This window comes from Oncorhynchus tshawytscha, linkage group LG22 (assembly GCF_018296145.1).
Source record: "Oncorhynchus tshawytscha isolate Ot180627B linkage group LG22, Otsh_v2.0, whole genome shotgun sequence".
NCBI classification, from domain to species: domain Eukaryota; kingdom Metazoa; phylum Chordata; class Actinopteri; order Salmoniformes; family Salmonidae; genus Oncorhynchus; species Oncorhynchus tshawytscha.
In genome coordinates, this window is record NC_056450.1 from 41,636,770 (window position 1) to 41,655,298 (window position 18,529).

At 46.0% G+C, this 18,529-nt stretch overlaps 1 protein-coding gene across 17 annotated transcripts in view; it reads right to left on the minus strand.

Annotated features, from left to right (window-relative positions):
* Positions 1–18,127, minus strand: part of LOC112222445 (tumor protein D54) — a 41,966-nt gene extending 23,839 nt beyond the window's left edge. For 5 of the 17 annotated variants that reach the window (XM_042304298.1, XM_042304296.1, XM_042304292.1 and 2 more), the window contains exons 1-4: positions 18,041–18,126; positions 17,320–17,366; positions 2,496–2,698; positions 2,116–2,264 (exon numbers count right to left, since the gene is read on the minus strand). In XM_042304298.1, coding sequence (XP_042160232.1) covers positions 2,116–2,264; positions 2,496–2,698; positions 17,320–17,366; positions 18,041–18,069 — 428 coding nt within the window. In that variant the 5' untranslated portion in view covers positions 18,070–18,126. Of the gene's footprint in view, positions 1–2,115; positions 2,265–2,495; positions 2,699–17,319; positions 17,569–17,981; positions 18,001–18,040 lie in introns of those variants that run through there. The other 12 variants (XM_042304301.1, XM_042304287.1, XM_042304286.1 and 9 more) reach the window with 8 other exon arrangements.
* Between the last annotated feature and the right edge of the window lie 402 nt (positions 18,128–18,529).

Genomic DNA, 18,529 nt, shown 5'->3' on the forward strand with positions numbered 1-18,529 from the left:
ACTACCATCATGGGACTTTCATTATTTGATTCTGTGTTAATGCATTTAAAGTTGTTATTTAAAAAATAATTAATACAAAACCATGATTATAATATATATATATATATATATATATTTTTTTTAAATAGTCGAACTGAACATGAATAAAAAGCACTAAAATCGCTCAGCACTAACTTTCCAGATTGGCTCCAGAAACGTAGCCAGGCCAGCACGACAGTAGAAATCAGGCATTCAGTATGCAAGACACTTAGGTTTTGTCGTGCTAAGATAAATCTGGCGAGAGTGGTCCTCTGTTAGCATGGGCATGACGCTAGCAACACTAAAAAGGTTGTGGGTTCAATTCCACATATACAAAAAAATAAAGTGTATGCACTCACTGTACTGTAAGTCTCTTACATCAGCTAATTTAAATATTTATATCTGAGGAGGAGGAAGAGAATCCATTACCTAAGGCTACTTCAGAAACTTCAATCACTGATGCTGACTGATTCACTATCAACATCAAAAATAAATAAATAAAAGGTTTTTGCTCCCTCCATTTTGACTTGGTAATATATGGTGTCATTGCAAGACTGAACAGGATTTAAAAGAAGCCTCGATTTAAAATGGCTTCTTCACTTCAAATCTAAAAGATGCTAGGATGACACGCTAGGATATTACTGCATGATCGGGAACTAGAAGCACGAGCAATAACATCTGCTAACCATGTGTATGTGACCAATAACATCTGCTAACCATGTGTATGTGACCAATAACATCTGCTAACCATGTGTATGTGACCAATAACATCTGCTAACCATGTGTATGTGACCAATAACATCTGCTAACCATGTGTGTGTGACCAATAACATCTGCTAACCATGTGTATGTGACCAATAACATCTGCTAACCATGTGTATGTGACCAATAACATCTGCTAACCATGTGTATGTGACCAATAACATCTGCTAACCATGTGTATGTGACCAATAACATCTGCTAACCGTGTGTGTGTGACCAATAACATCTGCTAACCATGTGTATGTGACCAATAACATCTGCTAACCATGTGTATGTGACCAATACCATCTGCTAACCATGTATATGTGACCAATAACATCTGCTAACCATGTGTATGTGACCAATACCATCTGCTAACCATGTGTATGTGACCAATAACATCTGCTAACCATGTATATGTGACCAATAACATCTGCTAACCATGTGTATGTGACCATAACATCTGCTAACCATGTGTGTGTGACCAATAACATCTGCTAACCATGTGTATGTGACCAATAACATCTGCTAACCATGTGTATGTGACCATTAACATCTGCTAACCATGTATGTGACCAATAACATCTGCTAACCATGTGTATGTGACCAATAACATCTGCTAACCATGTGTATGTGACCATTAACATCTGCTAACCATGTGTATGTGACCAATAACATCTGCTAACCATGTGTATGTGACCAATACCATCTGCTAACCATGTGTATGTGACCAATAACATCTGCTAACCATGTGTATGTGACCAATAACATCTGCTAACCATATGACCAATACAATCTGCTAACCATATGACCAATACCATCCGCTAACCATGTGTATGTGACCAATAACATCTGCTAACCATGTGTATGTGACCAATAACATCTGCTAACCATGTGTATGTGACCAATAACATCTGCTAACCATGTGTATGTGACCAAATAACATTTTGATTTGAGTTGAATCATGCTACTTATATAAACGCAATGGGGCCGTTTGAACGTTGAAATTACAGAGAGTTACAGCACGAGTCATCATAAACGGCAAAAGGAATATTTGAGTAGGGTCAGAGGTCGTAGTAGACGGACGTGATTGTAAAAGCCTCACATCTGCCTTGATGTTCACTTCAGTGTACTAACAGCTGTGGACCCACACTCACAGGGCCACTCCGGTCTACACTAAAAGCCCTGACCAGGCCAGAATGATAGAAGGGAACAGCAGAGGGCGTCTAAAACAATCGATTGCCCGACGTTACTGCAAGCGATAAATTCATGTTATTTTAACAACCTAAGAAGAAGAATATTACAGATACATTTTAAAAATTTAAGTCTCAATTTTTTAAAGGATCTTCTACTTACGCATTAGAGGTCTGGACATCCTGCCACCCCTTGGTGAGGTTCTGTTTGAGCTCGTTGAGGGGGCTCAGCCCCAGCTTCCTCTTCAGATCAGCAGAATGCTTCTCTTTGGCCAGGAGCACCTGTCTCAGGGTGCTGATCTCCTCTTCTACCTGACAGCAACACACCAGAGCGGTCAACCACTGGCTGGGCCAAACCTAGTTATGAACATTACCATTGTCTGAAACAAAAAGTTCCACTCAAATGTTCCTGGGACCGATTATTAGTAAATCAAACTCAGTCAAAAAGGGTTGTGATCAGATTAGAGCACAGGGACAATAAACAGACAGAACACGAGGCCTATATTGATTCCAGCTGACAGACACCGGCAGACAGAACCATACCTTGACTAGCTCAGAGCGGATCTCCTCAGCCTCCTCCTCTGTGAGCCCCGGGGGTAACGTGTTGATGGAGGATACCCCCACGGCTCCGACCTCCACGGGGACATCAGTCAGCGGGTCTGCTCCTCCTGCAGGGCCCAGGCCCTTGTTGGGAGAGTTCAGGTTGATGTCTGGGTCAAGAGAGAGAGTGGGGGCAGGGGGGCATGCTGAGTTGAGAGAGAGAGAGAGAGTAGAAGGCCTTGAAATGATGTGTTAGTGTCATCTACAGTAATAATAACTTTATTGGTACAGCGCTTTTCAATACAAGTAACAAAAGTGCTTCACATCAAATAAAAGTGTTAACAAAAACAGGAAAACAAAACGATCGCCATTTAAAAATCAGACATGAACATCGTCTTCATAAAAAAAAATATTTAAAAAGTGTCTCTTCAGCAACGATCAGCATTGATCTCCTCCGCCAGACCACTCCTAAGTCCAGGGGTCCTAATGCCCAGTCTCCTTTCGCTGTCAACCTAAAGACCTTGGAATGGTCAACAGTGCCCTGCCAGAGAATCTCTGGCTGCATCCTGGCTCGTAGGGAGATTTGTGGACAAATGAACAAAGGTTATTTACAATCTGAGTTCTAGCACGTCGGGCTGTCAAATAGAACCACCACAGATTTTATATCATTGAGCTGAATTTTTAAAATTTAATTATAAAAAAAAATGAAATACAAAATTGTCAGACATTCAACATTTGGGGTCAGCAAGACACTGGTGATGGGTCACTACGCTAGCATGGTCACTGGGTCTTTGTCAATAGAGCTGTGTCTCATCTGCATAGCAACGAAACTGAAAGCTGCAATGATGTCACCAAGGGGAGGATATACATGGGGGGGGATTGGTCTCAGAATTGACCCGAGGGGACACTATAGTGAATAGGTGCCGGGGACGATACGGAAACACCCATTCTCACTGAGAAGCGTCTGCCACAAAAGATATGACCTGAACCAGTCGAGGGCAACGCCGGAGACTCTCACCCACCTCTCCAGCCAGTCAACAAGGATGCTATGATCCCGAGTATCAAACACAGAACTGAGATCCACATGAACTAGGATAGAGCATTCACCGTCAGCCAACAGAAGGTCATTACGGATTTTCAATAAAGTCATTTTCATTCATGCTGTGAAGAGGTCAGAAGCCCGACTTGGAAGTTTCCAAATAAGTTGTTTATCCTCAAATTGCTTGAAAACAACTTTTCCCAAAATCTTAGATATTTTTTTATATACAGTGCCTTGCGAAAGTATTCGGCCCCCTTGAACTTTGCGACTTTTTGCCACATTTCAGGCTTCAAACATAAAGATATAAAACTGTATTTTTTTGTGAAGAATCAACAACAAGTGGGACACAATCATGAAGTGGAACGACATTTATTAGATATTTCAAACTTTCAAACATATCAAAAACTGAAAAATTGGGCGTGCAAAATTATTCTTTAAACACATTTTTACAGAAACAATCTATTTTACAATAGTTATATTTAGTTTGTTCTTAGTCCTTCCTCTATTTCTGATGTCCATCCAGTTTGATTTCTATTTGCAACTGTGCTATTTCACAAAAGTTCTGAACCTATATACATTTTACAGACCCCGTATGTTTTACATTGGTTATTAGTCCCACCCTTCAGCTCCATTCAACCCCTCCCATCTCTCTCCTAACACCCTCCAGTCCCTTCAGGTCCATTCAACCCCTCCCATCTAACACCAACCAGTCCCTTCAGCTCCATTCAGCTACTCCCATCTCTCTCCTAACACCCTCCAGTCCCTGCAGCTCCATTCAACCCCTCCCATCTCTCTCTCAACACCATCCAGTCCCACCCTGCAGCTCCATTCAACCCCTCCCATCTATCACCATCCAGTCCCTTCAGCTCCATTCAACCCCTCCCATCTATCACCCTCCAGTCCCTTCAGCTCCTCCCAACTCTCTCCTAACACCATCCAGTCCCTTCAGCTCCATTCAACCCCTCCCATCTATCTCCTAACACCATCCAGTCCCTTCAGCTCTATTCAACCACTCCCATCTAACACCCTCCAGTCCCTTCAGCTCCTCCCATCTCTCTCCTAACACCATCCAGTCCCTTCAGCTCCATTCAACCCCTCCCATCTCTCTCAACACCATCCAGTCCATTCAACCCCTCCCATCTCTCTCTTAACACCATCCAGTCCCTTCAGCTCCATTCAACCCCTCCCATCTCTCTCTCAACACCATCCAGTCCCTTCAGCTCCATTCAACCCCTCCCATCTCTCTCAACACCATCCAGTCCCTTCAGCTCCATTCAACCCCTCCCATCTCTCTCTCAACACCATCCAGTCCCTTCAGCTCCATTCAACCCCTCCCATCTGTCTCCTAACACCATCCAGTCCCTTCAGCTCCATTCAACCCGTCCCATCTAACACCCTCCAGTCCCTGCAGCTCCATTCAACCCTCCCATCTATCACCCTCCAGTCCCTGCAGCTCCATTCAACCCCTCCCATCTAACACCCTCCAGTCCCTTCATCTCCATTCAACCCCTTCAGCTCCATTCAACCCCTCCCATCTAACACCATCCAGTCCCACCCTGCAGCTCCATTCAACCCCTCCCATCTAACACCCTCCAGTCCCTTCATCTCCATTCAACCCCTCCCATCTCTCTCTCAACACCATCCAGTCCCCTCAGCTCCATTCAACCCCTCCCATCTAACACCCTCCAGTCCCTTCAGCTCCATTCAACCCTCCCATCTAACACCCTCCAGTCCCTTCAGCTCCATTCAACCCCTCCCATCTCTCTCTCAACACCATCCAGTCCATTCAGCTCCATTCAACCCCTCCCATCTAACACCATCCAGTCCCTTCAGCTCCATTCAACCCCTCCCATCTCTCTCTCAACACCATCCAGTCCCTTCAGCTCCATTCAACCCCTCCCATCTAACACCCTCCAGTCCCTGCAGCTCCATTCAACCCCTCCCATCTAACACCCTCCAGTCCCTTCACCTCCATTCAACCCCTCCCATCTAACACCCTCCAGTCCCACCCTGCAGCTCCATTCAACCCCTCCCATCTAACACCCTCCAGTCCCTGCAGCTCCATTCAACCCCTCCCATCTAACACCCTCCAGTCCCTTCAGCTCCATTCAACCCCTCCCATCTAACACCATCCAGTCCCACCCTGCAGCTCCATTCAACCCCTCCCATCTCTCTCTCAACACCATCCAGTCCCTTCAGCTCCATTCAACCCCTCCCATCTAACACCATCCAGTCCCACCCTGCAGCTCCATTCAACCCCTCCCATCTAACACCCTCCAGTCCCTTCATCTCCATTCAACCCCTCCCATCTAACACCATCCAGTCCCACCCTGCAGCTCCATTCAACCCCTCCCATCTCTCTCTCAACACCATCCAGTCCCTTCAGCTCCATTCAACCCCTCCCATCTCTCTCTCAACACCATCCAGTCCCTTCAGCTCCATTCAACCCCTCCCATCTCTCCCTCAACACCATCCAGTCCCTTCAGCTCCATTCAACCCCTCCCATCTCTCTCAACACCATCCAGTCCCTTCAGCTCCATTCAACCCCTCCCATCTCTCTCAACACCATCCAGTCCCTTCAGCTCCATTCAACCCCTCCCATCTATCTCTCAACACCATCCAGTCCCTTCAGCTCCATTCAACCCCTCCCATCTCTCTCTCAACACCATCCAGTCCCTTCAGCTCCATTCAACCCCTCCCATCTCTCTCAACACCATCCAGTCCCTTCAGCTCCATTCAACCCCTCCCATCTCTCTCTCAACACCATCCAGTTCCTTCAGCTCCATTCAACCCCTCCCATCTCTCTCTCTCTCTCAACACCATCCAGTCCCTTCAGCTCCATTCAACCCCTCCCATCTCTCTAACACCATCCAGTCCCTTCAGCTCCATTCAACCCCTCCCATCTCTCTCTCTCAACACCATCCAGTCCCTTCAGCTCCATTCAACCCCTCCCATCTCTCTCCTAACACCATCCAGTCCCTTCAGCTCCATTCAATCCCTCCCATCTGTCTCCCAACACCATCCAGTCCCTTCAGCTCCATTCAACCCCTCCCATCTGTCTCTCAACACCATCCAGTCCCTTCAGCTCCATTCAACCCCTCCCATCTATCTCAACACCAAACAGTCCCTTCAGCTCCATTCAACCCCTCCCATCTATCTCCTAACACCATCCAGTCCCTTCAGCTCCATTCAACCCCTCCCATCTCTCAACACCATCCAGTCCCTTCAGCTCCATTCAACCCCTCCCATCTCTCTCAACACCATCCAGTCCCTTCAGCTCCATTCAACCCCTCCCATCTCTCTCCCTCAACACCATCCAGTCCCTTCAGCTCCATTCAACCCCTCCCATCTCTCTCTCAACACCATCCAGTCCCTTCAGCTCCATTCAACCCCTCCCATCTCTCTCTCAACACCATCCAGTCCCTTCAGCTCCATTCAACCCCTCCATTCTCTCTCTCAACACCATCCAGTCCCTTCAGCTCCATTCAACCCCTCCCATCTGTCTCTCAACACCATCCAGCCCCTTCAGCTCCATTCAACCCCTCCCATCTGTCTCTCAACACCATCCAGTCCCTTCAGCTCCATTCAACCCCTCCCATCTGTCTCTCAACACCATCCAGTCCCTTCAGCTCCATTCAACCCCTCCCATCTGTCTCTCAACACCATCCAGTCCCTTCAGCTCCATTCAACCCCTCCCATCTCTCTCTCAACACCATCCAGTCCCTTCAGCTCCATTCAACCCCTCCCATCTCTCTCTCTCTCTCAACACCATCCAGTCTCTTCAGCTCCATTCAACCCCTCCCATCTCTCTAACACCATCCAGTCCCTTCAGCTCCATTCAACCCCTCCCATCTCTGTCTCTCAACACCATCCAGTCCCTTCAGCTCCATTCAACCCCTCCCATCTCTCTCCTAACACCATCCAGTCCCTTCAGCTCCATTCAATCCCTCCCATCTGTCTCCCAACACCATCCAGTCCCTTCAGCTCCATTCAACCCCTCCATTCTCTCTCTCAACACCATCCAGTCCCTTCAGCTCCATTCAACCCCTCCCATCTGTCTCTCAACACCATCCAGTCCCTTCAGCTCCATTCAACCCCTCCCATCTCTCTCTCTCAACACCATCCAATCCCTTCAGCTCCATTCAACCCCTCCCATCTCTCTCTCTCAACACCATCCAATCCCTTCAGCTCCATTCAACCCCTCCCATCTCTCTCTCAACACCATCCAGTCCCTTCAGCTCCATTCAACCCCTCCCATCTCTCTCTCAACACCATCCAGTCCCTTCAGCTCCATTCAACCCCTCCCATCTCTCTCTCAACACCATCCAGTCCCTTCAGCTCCATTCAACCCCTCCCATCTCTCTCTCAACACCATCCAGTCCCTTCAGCTCCATTCAACCCCTCCCATCTCTCTCTCTCAACACCATCCAGTCCCTTCAGCTCCATTCAACCCCTCCCATCTATCTCCTAACACCATCCAGTCCCTTCAGCTCCATTCAACCCCTCCCATCTCTCTCTCAACACCATCCAGTCCCTTCAGCTCCATTCAACCCCTCCCATCTCTCTCTCCCTCTCAACACCATCCAGTCCCTTCAGCTCCATTCAACCCCTCCCATCTCTCTAACACCATCCAGTCCCTTCAGCTCCATTCAACCCCTCCCATCTGTCTCTCAACACCATCCAGTCCCTTCAGCTCCATTCAACCCCTCCCATCTCTCTCTCTCAACACCATCCAGTCCCTTCAGCTCCATTCAACCCCTCCCATCTCTCTCTCTCAACACCATCCAGTCCCTTCAGCTCCATTCAACCCCTCCCATCTCTCCTCAACACCATCCAGTCCCTTCAGCTCCATTAAACCCCTCCCATCTCTCTCTCAACACCATCCAATCCCTTCAGCTCCATTCAACCCCTCCCATCTCTCAACACCATCCAGTCCCTTCAGCTCCATTCAACCCCTCCCATCTCTCTCTCTAACACCATCCAGTCCCTTCAGCTCCATTCAACCCCTCCCATCTCTCTCTCAACACCATCCAATCCCTTCAGCTCCATTCAACCCCTCCCATCTCTCTCTCAACACCATCCAGTCCCTTCAGCTCCATTCAACCCCTCCCATCTCTCTCTCTCAACACCATCCAGTCCCTTCAGCTCCATTCAACCCCTCCCATCTCTCTCTCAACACCATCCAGTCCCTTCAGCTCCATTCAACCCCTCCCATCTCTCTCCTAACACCATCCAGTCCCTTCAGCTCCATTCAACCCCTCCCATCTCTCTCCTAACACCATCCAGTCCCTTCAGCTCCATTCAACCCCTCCCATCTATCTCCTAACACCATCCAGTCCCTTCAGCTCCATTCAACCCCTCCCATCTCTCTCCTAACACCATCCAGTCCCTTCAGCTCCATTCAACCCCTCCCATCTCTCTCTCAACACCATCCAGTCCTTTCAGCTCCATTCAACCCCTCCCATCTCTCTCAACACCATCCAGTCCCTTCAGCTCCATTCAACCCCTCCCATCTCTCCTCAACACCATCCAGTCCCTTCAGCTCCATTCAACCCCTCCCATCTCTCTCTCAACACCATCCAGTCACTTCAGCTCCATTCAACCCCTCCCATCTCTCTCTCTCTCTCAACACCATCCAGTCCCTTCAGCTCCATTCAACCCCTCCCATCTCTCTCTCAACACCATCCAGTCCCTTGAGCTCCATTCAACCCCTCCCATCTCTCTCTCAACACCATCCAATCCCTTCAGCTCCATTCAACCCCTCCCATCTCTCTCAACACCATCCAGTCCCTTCAGCTCCATTCAACCCCTCCCATCTCTCCTCAACACCATCCAGTCCCTTCAGCTCCATTCAACCCCTCCCATCTCTCTCTCAACACCATCCAGTCACTTCAGCTCCATTCAACCCCTCCCATCTCTCTCTCTCTCTCAACACCATCCAGTCCCTTCAGCTCCATTCAACCCCTCCCATCTCTCTCTCAACACCATCCAGTCCCTTCAGCTCCATTCAACCCCTCCCATCTCTCTCTCAACACAATCCAGTCCCTTCAGCTCCATTCAACCCCTCCCATCTCTCTCTCTCAACACCATCCAGTCCCTTCAGCTCCATTCAACCCCTCCCATCTCTCTCTCAACAACATCCAGTCCCTTCAGCTCCATTCAACCCCTCCCATCTCTCTCTCCCTCTCAACACCATCCAGTCCCTTCAGCTCCATTCAACCCCTCCCATCTGTCTCTCAACACCATCCAGTCCCTTCAGCTCCATTCAACCCCTCCCATCTCTCTCTCTCAACACCATCCAGTCCCTTCAGCTCCATTCAACCCCTCCCATCTCTCTCTCTCAACACCATCCAGTCCCTTCAGCTCCATTCAACCCCTCCCATCTCTCTCTCAACACCATCCAGCCCCTTCAGCTCCATTCAACCCCTCCCATCTATCTCCTAACACCATCCAGTCCCTTCAGCTCCATTCAACCCCTCCCATCTCTCCTCAACACCATCCAGTCCCTTCAGCTCCATTAAACCCCTCCCATCTCTCTCTCAACACCATCCAATCCCTTCAGCTCCATTCAACCCCTCCCATCTCTCAACACCATCCAGTCCCTTCAGATCCATTCAACCCCTCCCATCTCTCTCTCTAACACCATCCAGTCCCTTCAGCTACATTCAACCACTCCCATCTCTCTCTCAACACCATCCAATCCCTTCAGCTCCATTCAACCCCTCCCATCTCTCTCTCAACACCATCCAGTCCCTTCAGCTCCATTCAACCCCTCCCATCTCTCACTCAACACCATCCAGTCCCTTCAGCTCCATTCAACCCCTCCCATCTCTCTCTCAACACCATCCAGTCCCTTCAGCTCCATTCAACCCCTCCCATTTCTCTCTCAACACCATCCAGTCCCTTCAGCTCCATTCAACCCCTCCCATCTCTCTCTCAACACCATCCAGTCCCTTCAGCTCCATTCAACCCCTCCGATCTCTCCTCAACACCATCCAGTCCCTTCAGCTCCATTCAACCCCTCCCATCTCTCTCTCTCAACACCATCCAGTCCCTTCAGCTCCATTCAACCCCTCCCATCTCTCCCTCAACACCATCCAGTCCCTTCAGCTCCATTCAACCCCTCCCATCTCTCCCTCAACACCATCCAGTCCCTTCAGCTCCATTCAACCCCTCCCATCTCTCTCTCAACACCATCCAGTCCCTTCAGCTCCATTCAACCCCTCCCATCTCTCTCTCAACACCATCCAGTCCCTTCAGCTCCATTCAACCCCTCCCATCTCTCTCTCAACACCATCCAGTCCCTTCAGCTCCATTCAACCCCTCCCATCTATCTCCTAACACCCTCCATATTGGATTGTCAGTCAAACAGTTTGCAATGTTGCTAGATATAATCCTGGAACCCCTGTGGTCAGGGTGAAGCCAGTCTCTTTTAAAAATGTGCCACAGCAAATTGTTTTTAAAAAAGTGTCACAAAAGCAGACATTACTGTCGACACTACGTTTCTTCATTCGTTTAGGGCAACGAGGCGGTTGAAATGTTCCCGAAACTCTTCAATATCAAGGGAGGGGTGGGGCTCAGAGGTAATTCAAAATTTAATCAAATTGTATTGGTCACATACACATATTCAGCAGATGTTATTGCGGGTGTAGGGAAATGCTTGTGTTCCTAGCTCCAACAGTGCAGTAATATCTAACTAAATGCTGTTGTTCCTAGCTCCAACAGTGCATTAATATCTAACTAAATCCTTGTGTTCCTAGCTCCAACAGTGCATTAATATCTAACTATAATACTTGTGTTCCTGGCTCCAACAGTGCATTAATATATAACTAAATGCTGTTGTTCCTAGCTCCAACAGTGCAGTAATATCTAACTAAATGCTGGTGTTCCTAGCTCCAACAGTGCAGTACTATCTAACTAAATGCTGGTGTTCCTAGCTCCAACAGTGCAGTACTATCTAACTAAATGTTCCTAGCTCCAACAGTGCAGTAATATCTAACTAAATGTTCCTAGCTCCAACAGTGCAGTAATATATGTAACTAAATGCTGGTGTTCCTAGCTCCAACAGTGCAGTAATATCTAACTAAATGCTGGTGTTCCTAGCTCCAACAGTGCAGTAATATCTAACTAAATGCTGGTGTTCCTAGCTCCAACAGTGCAGTAATATCTAACTAAATGTTCCTAGCTCCAACAGTGCAGTAATATCTAACTAAATGTTCCTAGCTCCAACAGTGCAGTAATATCTAACTAAATGTTCCTAGCTCCAACAGTGCAGTAATATCTAACTAAATGTTCCTAGCTCCAACAGTGCAGTAATATCTAACTAAATGTTCCTAGCTCCAACAGTGCAGTAATATCTAACTAAATGTTCCTAGCTCCAACAGTGCAGTAATATCTAACTAAATGTTCCTAGCTCCAACAGTGCAGTAATATCTAATTAAATGTTCCTAGCTCCAACAGTGCAGTAATATCTAACTAAATGTTCCTAGCTCCAACAGTGCAGTAATATCTAACTAAATGCTGGTGTTCCTAGCTCCAACAGTGCAGTAATATCTAACTAAATGCTGTTGTTCCTAGCTCCAACAGTGCAGTAATATCTAACTAAATGCTGGTGTTCCTAGCTCCAACAGTGCAGTACTATCTAACTAAATGCTGGTGTTCCTAGCTCCAACAGTGCAGTACTATCTAACTAAATGCTGGTGTTCCTAGCTCCAACAGTGCAGTACTATCTAACTAAATGCTGGTGTTCCTAGCTCCAACAGTGCAGTACTATCTAACTAAATGCTGTTGTTCCTAGCTCCAACAGTGCAGTAATATCTAACTATAATGCTGGTGTTCCTGGCTCCAACAGTGCAGTAATATCTAACTAAATGTTCCTAGCTCCAACAGTGCAGTAATATCTAACTAAATGTTCCTAGCTCCAACAGTGCAGTAATATCTAACTAAATGCTGGTGTTCCTAGCTCCAACAGTGCAGTAATATCTAACTAAATGCTGGTGTTCCTAGCTCCAACAGTGCAGTACTATCTAACTAAATGCTGTTGTTCCTAGCTCCAACAGTGCAGTAATATCTAACTAAATGCTGGTGTTCCTAGCTCCAACAGTGCAGTAATATCTAACAATTCCCACATATCTAAAAGTAACAGAACAGAATAAATAAAAAAAAGTAATTATCTTCACTGCGCTAGCGAGGGTTTAAAAAAAAAAACATTTTATAGTCCTCCCTCTGATCACCTAAAGCAAAGTTTGTGTGTGACGATGGTGTCAATATCACAGTAGTTGGCCAGAACCATGGGCAGGAGGGAGTCGATGTCTCGGACACTGGCTCCCGAGTGACAGTGGACCTTGGGTCCGTTCACAGACCGTAGGGAGGCAAAAGAATCCGTAGCCTAAAACTGCCTGGTTTCCCCGCGTCGTAGTGGGAGGACCAAACACACCATTGCGTGACTCCAAAAAGCAGAATATTGTTCTGTTACCAAGACAACGTTGAGTGTTCCCGAGTGGCCTAGTTACAGTTTCAGACTAACGAGTACGGTGATTCAGGCATCGTCCCGGCCCTAGGTAAGACTACAGGAGATGACGTCACATGTTGTAGTACAACACCTCTTCGTGTTGAATAGATCACCACTGTATTACGGGGTCAACATGAAGCAATAATATAGCTGGCTAACAGAGTAACCTAGTTACACACTGAAATGAGATGTCTGTAGTCTAGACATTTGAGACCAAGCCCACTTTATTTATTTTATTTAACTAGGCAAGTCAGTTAAGAACAAATACTTATTTACAAATGACAGCATACCAGGGAACAGTGGGTTAACTGCCTTGTTCAGTGGAAGAATGACAGATTTTTACCTTTTTACCTTTCGGTTACTGGCCCAACGCTCTCAAACCACTAGGCTACCTGCCGCCTCTACACTCTAACCACTAGTCTACCTGCCTCCACTCCCCACTTGACTCGATGCCACATTGTAGCATGTTTGAGGATGAACGCATGTGACCCTAATCACGTCCTATCAACCGTAACGAGTAGCTACAGTATCCAGGGCAGGGTGAGAAGAGGCTGAAGAACAGCAATATGGCATCCGGTCCTAGTTATTTATCGTTTGTCTGTCTTCGGCAGGTTGAGCTCAGTTGGCATCTTGATTAGCCGGCACGATGATTACATCATATATATTCATAATGACGGTAGCTGCTAGAATTCACAGCACAACTGCACATTTCTCAGGTAGCTTAGCTACAGTACCTTCAGAACGTATTCCTGCCCATTGACTTACTCCACATTTTGTGATAGCCCAAATTCTAAATGGATTAAAATATGTTTTTGTTGTTGCCACACACACACACACACACACACACACACACACACGTTAGAAATTGCAGCAAGATTTTTGTCAATTAAATACAGAAATCTAATTTACATTAGTATTTTCCACCCGAGTCAATACATGTTGTTAGAACGCCCTTAGGCAGCGATTACAACGGAGTCCTTCTGTCTGTAAGAGAGTTGCATACTGGGATTGTACAATATTTGCACATTAATCTTTTTTTATTTTTTATTCTTCAAGCTCTGTCAAAAAGATGTTGATCATTGCTAGACAGCCATTTTCCAAGTCTTGTCATAGCTTTTCAAGCCAATTTAAGTCCGAAACTATAACTAGGCCACTCGGGAACACTCAATGTTGTCTTGGTAACCAACTCCAGTGTATATTTGGGCTTCTGTTTTAGGTTATTTTCCTGCTGAAATGTCAATTTGTCTCCCAGAGTCTGGTAGAAAGCAGACAACCAGGTTTTCCTCTAGGATTTTGCCTATGGTTAGCTTCATTACATTTTTTTGTATCCATAAACTCCCCAGTCCTTAACAATTACAAGCATACCCATAACATGCTGCAGCCACCACTATGCTTGAAAATATGGAGAGGGGTACTCAGCAATATGTTGTATTTGCCCCAAACATAACACTTTGTGTTCAGGAGAACAAGTTAATTGCTTAGTGATTTTTTTTTGCAGTTTTACTTTAGTGCCTTGTTGCAAACAGGATGAATGTTTTGGAATATTTTTATTCTGTACAGGCCTCCTTCTTTTCACCAAGTCAATTAGGTTAGTATTGTGGAGTAACTACAATGTTGTTGATCCATCCTCAGTTCTCCCATCACAGCCATTAAACTCTAACTCCGTGGTCACCAACCAGCCGATCGCGGTCGACCTCCCAAGGCATTCCTAGTCGATCACCAAACATTTCTATAAACAATGATAAAGCCTTGCATTCCTATTTTTGTGCTGTTGGCGGTAGGTGCACTTGATTCAGCAGCCCTAGTGCTGTTGGCGGTAGGTGCACTTGATTCAGCAGCCCTAGTGCTGTTGGCGGTAGGTGCACTTGATTCAGCAGCCCTAGTGCTGTTGGCGGTAGGTGCACTTGATTCAGCAGCCCTAGTGCTGTTGGCGGTAGGTGCACTTGATTCAGCAGCCCTAGTGCTGTTGGCGGTAGGTGCACTTGATTCAGCAGCCCTAGTGCTGTTGGCGGTAGGTGCACTTGATTCAGCAGCCCTAGTGCTGTTGGCGGTAGGTGCACTTGATTCAGCAGCCCTAGTGCTGTTGGCGGTAGGTGCACTTGATTCAGCAGCCCTAGTGCTGTTGGCGGTAGGTGCACTTGATTCAGCAGCCCTAGTGCTGAGGTGCACTTGATTCAGCAGCCCTAGTGCTGTGGCGGTAGGTGCACTTGATTCAGCAGCCCTAGTGCTGATGGTGGTGGGTGCACTTGATTCAGCAGCCCTAGTGCTGTTGGCGGTAGGTGCACTTGATTCAGCAGCCCTAGTGCTGTTGGCGGTAGGTGCACTTGATTCAGCAGCCCTAGCGCCGGGAAGGCAAAGTGTTCCCATTTTGAACAAATGTCATGTGTCTGATGGTAGAACTCTGCCTACATGGCAGGTCCAGAGAGCAAATCAAGTGCACCTACAAGCCTACCACAAGGCCAATCAGATAGCTCAGATCAGTGTCTGCAGTTACCTTCGAGCCATAGGACTGTAAAAAGAAAGAAAGAAACACAGGAAAGTTGACACTGTGAGATTCCGAAAGTCAACAAAGAAAGCAAAGAGCTGCTGTATTTGAGTAAGTTCAACTGTCAACACATTAGAAAACACTTTTCTAAGCCATAAAATGTGCTACAAACAGCACTGCAGCTGCAATGAATATATATATATATATATATATATATATATATAGCAAAGTGTTTTCGGATTAGCTTACATTGTTATTATTATTAGCAGTGCGTCTCCAATTAACCACATGAATTGGTGCATCAGGCAGAAAACAATTCAGTGCGACTTGAGTTTCACCATCAACTGGAAGACATTGTTCTATTTTCTCAGCGGAGGGGAGGGAGGGAGAACGGAACAGCCTCTCCGCTACTCCCTCCTCTAAGCCTGACCATCAGGTGCAGGTCATCAGTCCAGTAAACGTTTTTAAAAAGCCACCTTTTGATAACTCAGCTGTGCGAGTCTATTACCTGTGTGATGACATACCTAACATGTTGAAATATCATTTCTAAATGGTCTGAGAAGAATAGCATTGGCAGGGCAATTCAAGCATAGCCAACATGCAGTGATAATGTATTGGGCCTATAGCCTATGGGGCAGCAGGTAGCCTAGTGGTTAGAGCGTTGGTCCAGTAACCGAAAGGTTGGTGGATTGAATCCCAGAGCTGCCGAGGTAAAAAAAAAAATCTGTCGTTCTTCTCCTGATCACGGAAGTGAACCCACTGTTCCCCGGTAGGCCATCATTGTAAATCAGAATTGGTTCTTAACTGACTTGCCTAGTTAAATAAATAAAAATAACTAAATTGGTCCAGTACTGTTTTTAATAGGTTAATGTGAGTGGAGGAATCGAAGGACCATTCTCCTCAGTGAATTTCATAAAAATAGTTTAAAAAACAAATCGAGTCAGTAAAAAATGAGTTGTTTAAAAATAACTTGAGCTGGCAGACGAATAAGCTACCTGGGTGAGTTCTTGGCTGGTCCCTGTAACCTTGGCTCATTGGGACGTCCCAACGGGTGTTAACGTTACTTCGCTTGAAGTTTACATTTCTAAATGGTTAACATAAAGGGTAAAAGGGGAAGGGCAAACTCATTCCACGGAGGGTCCACGTGTCTGCAGGTTTTCAGTCATCCCTTCTACTTGATTAATTCATTTAAAAAGGTCACTAATTAAAAGAAGTCCCCTCATCTGGTTGTCCAGGTCTTAATTGAAAAGGGGGGGACGGGGGGGGGGACGTGCCTACTACACAGGGCCCTCCATGGAATGAGATTGACACCCCTGGGCTAGTTGTTATTGTGGGGACGTCCCAAGGATTCCAAGTAGCACTGTGCTTTACCAGCTAACGTTAGCTTGTGAGAGCTAAATAGCGTACTAGCTAACTAGCAAAGTAGCCTTTGTATACAAAAAATATATATATATGCTATTAAAAAGCACAAATATCGTTAATTTATTTTTATGTAAGATAAAAAATATTTTAAAAAACGGAAGAAAATAAATCTAAAAAAAAAAGGAGTAAACCAAGTTAATAGAAAAGGTTTAAACAAAAGAAATGTCATCATAGTAACACGGCTCTCTCCGGTCCCCCATTTTCCAGAACGGCTGTGTTGCTGCGTCGGGCCCCAAGTTGCATTCATAGCTACAGTGTGCACCATCACAAACACATAATATGTATTCATTTCCCCCCCCCAAAATCAACCAACGTTAGGCCAAACATGTCTCATATTCAACAACAATTACATGTCAGTAATAAACGTTACCTTGACCAACGTCCATGGCGTCGAATTGAGCGGAGTTTTTTGGGGAGCTTTATAGCAACAAAACAAAAATAAATATGTAAGTTAGATTATATATATTTTTAAAGGTGGCTAGCACAGCACAGCGCCGTCCACTCAATCAATTGAAACCTTTGAGCCTCTCCGGGTGTTTGACAGGATTCCACAATAACAAAACACGTCGAGGGAGACGTACACGAACAAGGGGTGTATTCATTACGTCTCGCACCGGAAACCGTTTACCGTTTAAGAACCAAACGGGGACGGGCCCTACTGCCTACCGCTATAATAAGAACGGGATCTATCTGAATGTGTCCAATAGAAACTCTTATTTTCGTTGCAAAACGTTTTTTCCGTTTTAGAGGAAACGGTTTCTGTAGAATCGGCGTAATGAATACACCCTAAATACTACCTACTCACTCCAATAAATGGACACACTCTTTTCACGCCACTTCGATGAGAAGTGATTTTCGTAACAGGTTAGGAGAGCATTTTCGCTAACCTTAACATCAGTCTCCTAACCTGCTATGAAAAAGTCACTTCTGTATCGAAGTGGCGTGAAAGGTGTTAGATACCAGTCACAAACCCCGCCTATTTCTACGTCGCTATCTTATTTTGAGCTTAACAGTAAAAACCTTGTGTCTTACCTTAAATTAAGACTTTTAAAAATATATTTTTTAAATAGCCTATTTTGTATTTTACATACATTTTTGCTCGATGATGAACTTCCAGCATGTGCCTTTTCCGGCGTCAGTGGATGGCGTTGTCAAAGCGTCTCTCCTGCCCCGATTTTACAGGGGAGGGAGGGAGAGAGAGAGAGAGAGGGGAGAGAGAGCTCTGTAAGACTTGAAAATACTGTGTGCTCAGGTATATACCGTATCTACAGTGACATGTATCTACAATTCTTTCTAAACCAAGTTATTCTTGAGTAATAAATCGATTGTCATTATTACATCCAGCCTGTTTTATATCACCAGGTAAATCTGAAAACAGGTTCATAATTTTGATCACAACACAACTACCTCGGTTGAGGGGCGGTCCAGTTCTTTCTCTAAACTCAGGTTTCCTTAGTAGCTATCGAGCTTACCATTTCAACTAGTTAACCAGTTATTCACTACTGTTAGAAATTAGATATGTAGACGGGCGAGTTGGTCAAGGATCGATTCAGACAAGGTGGTAAATTGTATGACAAGCG